At 41.1% G+C, this 10,461-nt stretch overlaps 1 protein-coding gene across 3 annotated transcripts in view; it reads left to right on the top strand.

The window, feature by feature from the left end:
- Nucleotides 1-10,090, top strand: part of CTTN (cortactin) — a 36,494-nt gene extending 26,404 nt beyond the window's left edge. For all 3 annotated transcript variants that reach the window (XM_077818513.1, XM_077818512.1, XM_077818514.1), the window contains exons 12-16: nt 2,207-2,349; nt 5,550-5,639; nt 6,495-6,684; nt 7,769-7,840; nt 8,376-10,090. In XM_077818513.1, coding sequence (XP_077674639.1) covers nt 2,207-2,349; nt 5,550-5,639; nt 6,495-6,684; nt 7,769-7,840; nt 8,376-8,512 — 632 coding nt within the window. In that variant the 3' untranslated portion in view covers nt 8,513-10,090. The remainder of the gene's footprint in view (nt 1-2,206; nt 2,350-5,549; nt 5,640-6,494; nt 6,685-7,768; nt 7,841-8,375) is intronic.
- The last annotated feature ends 371 nt before the right edge of the window (nt 10,091-10,461 follow it).

A 10,461-nucleotide genomic window follows, 5' to 3' on the forward strand; every position in this document is an offset into this window, starting at 1 on the left:
CAAGCCTGTTGTGCGCGTGGAACACACATTAAATGCAAACAGAGGTGGTTTGCGGGACAGGGCCTTATGCTTTGAATGAATCTTGGAATAGGGAATGTTTCTTTTCCTTCACATGTTAGGGGAGGGAGAAGAAAGGGCAGAGGAGTGTGGTTAAGATGTATTTTGACTATTGGCAGTGTAGCTGCTGAGATACCATGTCTGGGCTGTGTCTGTCTGCCAAGACTTTGAAATATGACAAAAAGCTAAGTGCTGAACCAAGTTGTTGCAGAAGAAGGGCTTGTAGTAACTGAGCTTAAAGAATCTTAAGAACTGATACTTAGATGTAAACAGCTCTCTTAAAAAGCTTTAGTACTGATGGTACTAAACTTCTGTGTCAGACTACTTTAGTGAAATCTTCCTTTTTTTTAGCATTGTTAGCATATGTTTGGGGTGGCAAGAGAACGAATCGCACTTCAGCTCCCCAAAACACATTGAATTTATACCAAGAGGATGTTGCTACAACAGTGTATGTCTATTAATTGGCCAAAAGATACGAAGCTCTACACTCAACTCAGTGGCATTTGTTAGTATGTCTGTAATACAGTAACTTTGAAATGCCACATCCCAGGAATCTTAAGTGCCTCCTGCTACTACTTACATCAGGGGAGGGCAAACTACGGCCTGCGAGCCGGATCCGGCCCCTCAGAGCTTTCGGTCTGGCCCGTCAGATTGCCAGCCCCGTGGCACAGCGGAGCTAAGGCAGGCTCCCTGCCTGTCCTAGCCCCGCACCACTCCCAGAAGCAGCCGGCACCATGTCCCTGCAGCCCCTGGTGTAAGGGCGGGGGGGGGGGGGGTCAGAGGGCTCCATGTGCTGCTCTCGCCTGCAGGCACCGCCCCCATGGCTCCCATTGGCTGAGAATGGGGAACCGCAGTCAGTGGGAGCTTCGGGAGTGGTACTCATAGATGAGGGCAGCATATGGCAGAGCCGCCTGCCACCCCCAGGAACCGCTGCCGGACATGCTGGTCTCTTCCGGGAGCAGTGCGGGGCCAAGGCAGGCAGGAAGCCTGCCTTAGCCCCGCTGTGTGCCACTGCCACCTCAGAGCCACGTGAGGTAAGCAGCACCGGGCTGCACCCCACACCCTGAACCCCTTCTGCACCTGCACCCCAACCCCCTGTCCTGAGCCCTCTGCTGCACCCCAATCCCTTTCCCTGAGCCCCTTCCTACTCCGCCTCCTGTAACCCCAACGCCCTGCCCTGAGCCTCCTGCTGCACCCCTCCTGCACCCCAACCCCCTTGCCCTGAGCCCCTTCCTGCACACCACATCCCCTCCCACACCCCCTCTCAACTCCCTTCCCCAGCCCTACATTCATGGCCCTGGATATAATTTCGCCACCCAGATGTGGCCCTCGGGCCAAAAAGTTTGCCCACCCCTGATCTGCATATATCAGAGGCAGCCGCTCTACTTGCTGCATGGGGAGAGTGTAGCCTGGACTCTAACAGAAATAAGAAAAGAGCCTAACAGAAAGGATTTGGGGACAGGAAGCACAACAGTCCAGAGAAATGGGGCTGCACTGGTGAGGGAAGCAGGGCGTGGTGGGAGCAGGGGAGTGGACCAGATGGCGGGAGGAAGCAGTGACCTGGAAAGGACTTAGGGCCAGTGAGGAAGCAGGCACCTGGAGGAAGGAAGGGGAGCAGTCTTGGCAATTTGGGGGAGCAGGAACCCGTAATGGGATGGAGAGTAGGGTTGATGAGGAAAGCAGAAATTGGGTGGGTTGGCATGGAAGTGGGGACCCAGAGTCAGAGGAAATGGAGATGGGGAAGGAAAAATGGGGCCCTCAGAGAGGGGAACATGGACCTGGAATGGGTGCGATGGGGAAATGGGGACCTGACAGGGGTATGGTGGGGGGAATGATGACCTGGCAGGGCACTGAGCCCCTGCCATGGTGGGTGAGAGAGGAATGGGATCCAATGGTATGAGGGAGTGGAACATGGGTGACACAGAGCCCCTGCCATGAGGTAAGGGTAGGGGGACTTGCAGGGATTCCCATCAATAGAGAAGGATGGCACACGGGAAGCTCTCATGAAGTGTGTGTTCCCCCACTATGAAATCTGGCTGTAAACTGACTCCAGTATGGCACCTTGCAGAGATTCTGTCCAAGTAGAACACTTTTTTTCTGTTTTTCATTTTGATCTTAAATTTTTTTTAAAATATTTGTAATGTTACAGTGAATAATAAAACAAGCAACATCCGAGCTAACTTTGAAAATCTAGCCAAGGAAAAGGAAGACAGAAGGAAAGCAGAAGCTGAGAGAGCGCAAAGAATGGCCCAGGAGAAACAAGAACAGGAGGAGGCGAGAAGGAAACTAGAAGTAAGTAAGATTCAGAGCCCTTCTGGGCAAACTCTGGTGGTTTCTGAGTGTGGAGTAGGAGAGGAGAAGGGTATATCCTCTAGAAAACATGCTCCTTTCTTTCTCTTGCTAGACTTGGACATTTAAGTATCCTGGTGCTAGCACTTCACCTGGGAGCCAGGGCCCCTTTCTAGCAAACTGCACCTCCAGACACACAGCTGGACTCCCACAAGAGCTATAAAAGTAACCTCTGAGTAGCTAATGGAATCCTAGAACTGGAAATGGAGATAATGTTGCTTAACCTCAACATGCTTCATAGAACACAGTGATGCTGGAAATGTGCATGGTTTTTAATTTTGAATAACTAAGTTCTACTTAGTAGTCATGACTGTCCCCTATTAATGAGACTGGATGGTTTGAGTGTTAGCAATAAATGTTCTTTCACATCGAGGTCACTGGCTGAAATCCAGGCAAGGTTGGTAGTTGCCATTCCTAGGAAATGAGTTGATGATCTCAGTCTTGTCTCTTAGGGGACAGGGCACCATGTTACACATATAACCATCCTTGTTAACAATTTCAACAGACGCCAAGGTTTGAATGGGTCTAGAGAATGAACTACCATCTCATCTCTATGGGGTATTGTGAGTTAGACTGAGGGAACCTTGCACAGTTTCCCATAGACTGAGGTCATCTGCCTCCAAGATGGTCAGTGTAGCCCTGCATAGATTTAAAACATCTAAAAATTGGTGTTACATTCTGTGTGGAAGAGAGATTTAAAATACCACAAAATAAATTCATTTATTATTACATAACCCAAGCTATGTCTAAACAAAGAAACATATAACTAGTGTACGTATAGTCAAATACAATAATAGCAGATAGGCTCGTTAATTCACAATTGAACAACTGATTTTTTGCAGTATAGGTTTCGTAGGGCATGAATGCGAATTCTCCCACTCCTGTGTCTCCAGTCAAAGGGTGATCTCTCCATCTAGACTGCTTCAGCTAATTACCTCACTGCTTTTGTTGGTTACATGAGATTTGTTTTGTTTTCCCTCTCATGCTCCTTTTACTTCTAGTTAGGATGGTGTTCAGGAAGCTTTTCTTTAAATGCTATGTTGAATCAGCCAATTTCTAACAATTGTTAGTTTCAAATGCTAGAAGTTGCTTTCTAATCCAAGCTTCGTGTAGAACAATTTATGGTGGCAGAAACCCAGCTCTGGGCTGCTTGGTAAGACCATATTTTAAGCATCTTAAATGTTATATGGAAAAGCAAATACACTGTTGGCATCTAAACTACAGTCTGAGAAGCACATAGCCATTTTAAAGAACATTATAATTCAATCTGTACTTAGACATTTGAGGCTGCTAACTTAGGTTGCAAGTATCTAATGCTATCTTTAAACAGAGAATTTCACTTGTTTTACACTTGTACCAATTTAAAGTAGTATAATGCTTGGCACTTTTCCAGTGCTTTTCATCCAAAGAACATAAAGCAATTTTCAAAGGTGGATGAATATCAGTGTCTCCACTTCATTTTTAGAGGTAAGGAAACCGAGGCACTCAGTTTAAATAGCTTACCCAAAATCACACAGTCAATGGCAGAGCTAGGACTGGGAATCTGTGAAACCTTTCTTTTGGGCTACCCTGCAAGAAGTCTATCTAATGCTACAAAATATTATGTATAAAATAATAATTACAGAACTTAAAGGTGAACTGTAAACAATTTTTTTCCCATTATTTTGCTTCTTAGTAATGCATAAAGAACACCTCTAACTTTTCTCAACTTTTTTTTCTGCTTGCTTGCTTCATCTACGCATCATACATTTCAGGTCTTGGATTCCCTATTGCTATAGAACTCCCTGAGAAGACTCTCCAAGATACTAAAACCTGAGCAATTGCAAAGAAAGAGGAGACTTGTTCACACTCGGACAGATTTTCATAAGAGCGCAGCACCAGTGTGTTGAGTTCTTCAATCTGGGCCAATGTTCAAGACTCTTGTCCTTGTGTGTTGGTTATACTTGTTTAACTCAGCCTCTTGACAAATAATGAGGAGCAAAGGTTTCTGTATAAGCCTTTCAGCTGTAGGCTGGGATTTCTACAGAAGGTCTTACAGGGAAGACTGGGCTTGATAGTCCTAATTTTTTCTAAAAAGTTGAAAAACACAGTATTTCTCTGTCTTTACCCTTCCTTTTTTTTAAATTGTGAAAAATGCCCTGTTTTTATCATAAGGGAGCCATAAAAAAAAAAAAGATATTGGCTGTGTCCCTGCAAAGAGCACATACTTCTATTCTCAGAGTACTGCATGCTCCTGAAAATGTCTGTTACATTAGTGAGAAGAATTAAACACAGGGCAGACATGTTAATTTCTGTTGCTGAATGGCACAGGCAGTTACTCCTGAGTATTGCAGATAAAGAGGCAAATACTAACTAGCTGGCAATGCCTAACTTTTTAAAATCATGGTAATATTAACCTTTCTGTATTTTAATATCCTACCTCGGTCCAAAATTAACCCAAAAGATTCATGCATCCTTTTGCCTGAAGATTGCACCTGAATCAGGGGCAATATAACATGCAGTGGACTGTGTGGAGCTCCAAATTGTTGCATCCTGTGTGGCAGAATGCGGTGGTAGTGTTGCTTTTATTTACACCATGTGGAAACCTTATGGAAGTTCAGGCCACAGCATTGTAGCAAATTTAGTTCTGTCCTAGCTATTCAAAGCCTGTTGTCTTGTCAGCTGGTTAACATGCTAGGAAAAGCTTAAAAGTTTGTTTCTCATCAAAAATGACATGTCAGTTTTATAACTAGAGCATGTGGTATCAAGTTCCCTACACTTGAATTAAAATGCAATTTGAAGCCCGGTTCATGGATTTTAAAATACTGAATACAAATAACATACAGATCGTATGCAAATATTCCAAAGAGCAGAATCAGGTGCTCGCTTTACATTCTACACATAACCTACATAAATTACTCTTTTTCTTCTGATCCACCCTATTTATTCACACACCTTATGGCCAGTCTAAACAAAACACACAGGTTTAATTATGCAATTAGTTAAATGCTGTGTTTTCAAGTAAAAAAAACCCATCCTTTGTCACCAGTCCTTCTAGAGTTAAAGAGCATGCTGGTCATTGCACCCACACTGCTGTTACTTCACTATCCTGGAGTCACTGTTCAAAGTTATCCTGAATTTAATCACTTTTCTTTTTGATAAAGGAACAAGCGAAAGCCAAAAAACAAACTCCACCTCCATCTCCCACCCCACAGCCAGCTGATGAGAAGCTGCCCTCAAGCCCAGTTTATGAGGTTAGTTAAAATCACAATTAGTAGCTTGTCCTAAACACATCTCAGTAGTGAATAGGCTTTATATTTGTGGGTAATTTTTATGGCTTTGCTATAAAGTTATGATGTCCAGTAAAGTGGTAAGCTGCCTTCTTGTAGGAAGTTCTATTTAATGGGTCATAGCGTTTGGGTTTTAAAGCTAGATGTGTCAATGTAGGGAGATATATAGGTAGCCTTGTATCCATTCTCTCCTGTTGAAATATTAATAAGGGGTTAATGTGGGAAATGGAGTACTTACAACAATTAATGTTAGGGTTCAGCCTTAAAGGGTAAAATTGAAATAAAGTGAGAGATGTTTATTCTTCCTAGTATTAAAATGTGATTGTTTTTGTTGTAAATAAGAAAAATATAAATGCAAGCAAAAAAGTGCCTAATTTTGAGAAATAGACTTGTCTTGTATCATAAACCACCATTTATTAGCAATATAACAATATTTACACAATGGACCTGTTGACATTACAGACACACGTGTCTGCTTAGTTGTAATGCACTTGTTGTAATGGTATCTAGAGATTTAAAGGTATCGTGTCACTAGTTCCTGGAATCATAACAGTGATGGCTGACTAACTTGATATCTGTAGAATAGCTGAGCTGTTCTGTTGGATTCTAATCATACTTAGGGTGACCTCAAGACAATCCTGCACATGTACATATTGTTGTCATGTAGTATTGAATATTACCATTTTCAAAGGAAATGTTCTCACTAGTTTGAATTCTAGTGCTGAATGCAGTACCTAAGAACTTCTCTTCTGCACTATTGACGTCTTGCTTGAGGGGCTGCTTATGTGACCTTGACAAGTTTCATCTTTGTTTTTCTAGGATGCAGCTTCATATGAGTCAGATGCAACCTACAAGAATTCCAATACAATATATTCAACTGTACATGAGACAGAATCTAGCTACAAAGCTGAAGAGTCAGACTACCAAGAAGCAGTCAGTCAGCGGGAGTCAGAATATGACCCAGAAACAGTTTATGAAGTGGCAGGGGCAGGAGACCTCTATCAAGCAGGTAGAGTGCTCTTATTTCTGAGTTGGTACTTTCAAATGGTAGGTAGTGAGTCAGTGAATAATTGTGCTAATATGTCCCTGTCACTGGTTTGGGCAGCAACATAATCTGAGTTAACAACATTTTAATTTTTAATTTAAATGTGCTGGTATCAAATTAAAGGGGCAATATGGCAAAGAAGAACATTGACCTGCCTTTATAATGAATGGGCCTTATTTCCAATGCTGAAAATAAATAAGATTCATGATTTAATGTTGAACTAACTATAAGGCAAACTAGTGACCGCTTTTAGCTGAAGTTTAGAGAGAGCCATCCTCTTGCTTCTACATATGTCATGTAACACAAATTGGCTTTGGAAAAAAATACAAAGGTGAACTTCAAATAAAGGCTTATTTTAGCTAGTGCTGGCCAGCCATCTTGAAAATCCTACTAACAAATAATTGCCTTTAGAATTAAGCAACAGACACATCTTTTAACCTTTGCAGTCTGAGACATTAAGCCTAGAAAGTTAAATCTGCTGGTCGGGAGAGTAGAGATTGGAAGGGTGTGTTCCTATTTCATCATGTAACTTTGGGGGTGGGGGTGATATAAGGTGTGCAGGATGGTACTTTTTTCATCTTGTAAATGTATTGTTGTTTTTCTCAAAATTTCCTCATAAACTAATTCAAAGCTGCCTGTCTCTTACCCTCTCACCAAGGCCATGCGAGAATGAAATTTCTCTTCAAAGTTTGTCCCTGGATCTAGTCACATTTTATAGACCTTTTCCTGAACTAAAGCTGTGGGGCTTCATTTTTACCCTCTCATGCTCCTTTCTATAACAGCCTCCCCATCCATCTCAATTTCTAATTTGTTATAAAAATATCAAAGAAACCAATCAAAACCTATGCAAATATTGCCAAAATTGTGCCTCTTCTGGGTACACACTGACACAGTTGGCTAGTTTTTTTCCTTACTTCAATCTGTGGCCCAAATTACAATGGGGATGTGGAAGATGGGTGCCAGATTACACTTTCATAAATGAGGGCTCTATCTATACATAGTGTGGTTTTAGTTCTCTAATGTGTCTGTCTTTTCTAACACTCTTTAGAAGAAAATACTTATGATGAATATGAAAATGAACTTGGAATTACAGCCATTGCCCTTTACGATTATCAGGCTGGTAAGCGCGGGTCTTGTTCTTTTTAATTTTGTAACCTATGAATAACTTTCTGTCTAGTGTAATATTAGCATAATACATATCCTCCACCCAGAATACATTAAGCCCAGCTCTAGCAATTAGATATTAAGTGACTGCCAGGGCTGAAGAGTAACATGAATATTATGGTTATAGAAAGTTTTCCTTGGTGTGATGGGTAGCAGTCACTATACAAAATTAACGGCATACCCAACTTATAATAGATAAGAATTGAATGTTCTCCTTTTAGGATGAAAGCTGCCACTAAAAACAAGTAAGAGGAGGGAGTCTGTTGCTCAGATAAATCTTTTGATTATCACATTTTCTATCCTGTTTTAAATGTCCTTGTTTGGCGCATTGGAGAGAGGAAGGTAGCTAACATTACTAAGGCTCCTCTGTGAATAACTCCCTTTTAAATCACTTAATGCTACTAAAAATACCATTATGTAGGAAAAAGCTGACCAAAGTAGAACTTCATGTGAGAGTACTGAACACATTGCCTCTTCCACTCTTTTCTCAGCGGGCGATGATGAGATTTCCTTCGATCCAGATGACATCATCACGAACATAGAAATGATTGATGACGGCTGGTGGAGGGGAGTGTGCAAAGGCAGATATGGGCTTTTCCCAGCCAATTATGTTGAGCTGAGGCAATAAAGAATATTGTCAACCAATTATGCCTTAATGCCATAGTCATTAAACCTGATTTAATACACTACAAATCATGATGCTTTTTTGAGGATGGAGGGGTATATACATATTGCTTTTATATTTAATACTTTGCTCATGCTTTTTAAAATGTTTATGCCACAGAATTCGCTAATATATTGTAACTCTTATGTTCCCCACCAAGGTCCCTGGTAACGGTTCTTATGTATTTTGAAATATTTTTCCTTATTCTTTGCCAAATTAGTGATTGGCATTAAATACCATTTCAAGGACTATTAGCTGCCTGTCATAAGAATGCATGTTTCACTCATACCTGTAAGTGAACAGAATTACCTAGTGATTAAGTCTAGTTAGTCTTCCACTAAATGTTGTCAGCTAAAGATCATGGCTATGCAGGTAATTTGCATTTCCACTTAAGAAGGAGTACACCTGTATTTCCATATATAGTGTATGGATAAGGGAAGAGAAGGACTTGAAAGTTTACAGTTAATGACAACTACCTAACTTTGAATATTGGCCAATGGTTAGAAATATATTGATGCTATGAAGGAAACAGTCCAGTTATTCGTTATTTCATTTTAAAGTGAGGTCTCTTGGCTCTAACATGGACTTTCTCGTGCTACCACTTTTGTCTTTTCCCCTATGGACATCTTAGCACTAGCTCTTGCTAATCGCTTCGTTCTCTCCCCCCTCCCGAAAAACCCTTTTAAAGTTGTTACAGAAGTGCTTGCAAAATTCCAGTGTTGACTCACCCAGGGACGTGCTTGGTCTTTTCAAGGAACCCCAAACCGGCATCCAAACCAGTACCCCACTACCTACAGTAACGGTCTCACTGCTTTAAAGATTAAAAGGCAGTACAATGTTGGTATATTGCATTGTGTGTACAAATATATTTTTTCTCATACAATGAAACAGGCAGGCTTGCAGTTCAGTAAGACAGTTATAACTGGATTTCAGTCAAGAAATGTTAATACAAATAGCATAAAACCATTCTAGATAGTCTCCACTTCTGATCCACACAAAAACAACTGTCCTCTTTATATTTCAGCAGAAACTGCCAGTAACGTTTGTCCCTAATGATGGAGTTAATCCTGTTTTTTGCCCAAATAGAAATTGAAGTTCTTGTCACTTTTAAAAATTGGTTTATTTCACCACGAAAGTTGGTGTCCCTACCAAAGATAGTAAGTTCCAGCTAATAATGCATATGTTAAATGTGTATATTGTCTGTATCCACCTTCTCATAAAAATGAGAATGGCAGTGTGGAACTGGCACATTTGGACCAGTGGAGAACAGAACATTTTTGTATAAAATGGCACAGTGTATCTAGGAAGAAGGTATCATGTGGAAACCAAATCTTGGGTGATTGGGACAATCTTTAATGAATGTCATGTATGTCATATGACTATATTTTTTTCTCTCCCATGGTTTCATTTCTTTGTCATATTGCATTAATAGATTGGGTTGGGTTTTATACGCAATTTATTTTATCCAATTTTGCATAGAACACCACATAGGAGATATGATTTTTTGTAAATTAAATATTCAAATAAACTTTTTGAACCATTTTCATGGGATACTTTTGTATTTTAAAGCTGATGTTTCAAGAATGTTGAGGTTTCAGTTCAGAGATTCTCTTTGTTCACTCATCTGGTCACCTTCACCATATCTGCTTCCATGTCAATCAGACCCTTAACACCATGAATAATCAGTATTTCCAGTGGACACTGCTACGTGGTGCCCAGTTATTGCAGTGATAGGTACTGTTCTGAATGAGTGTCCCAGCAGCGCTCTGCTGAACTTTCTGAACACTTCCCTAACACGCAGATCCACTGGCTAGCCTCCTGTTCCTGCCCCCATGTGGAAACATTTAGATTTTAAAAAAGGGGGTTATGGGCCAGAGTTTCAAAAAGAGCTTAGCTCTCATTTAGGCACTTCA

Source organism: Eretmochelys imbricata, chromosome 6 (genome assembly GCF_965152235.1).
Source record: "Eretmochelys imbricata isolate rEreImb1 chromosome 6, rEreImb1.hap1, whole genome shotgun sequence".
NCBI classification, from domain to species: Eukaryota; Metazoa; Chordata; order Testudines; family Cheloniidae; genus Eretmochelys; species Eretmochelys imbricata.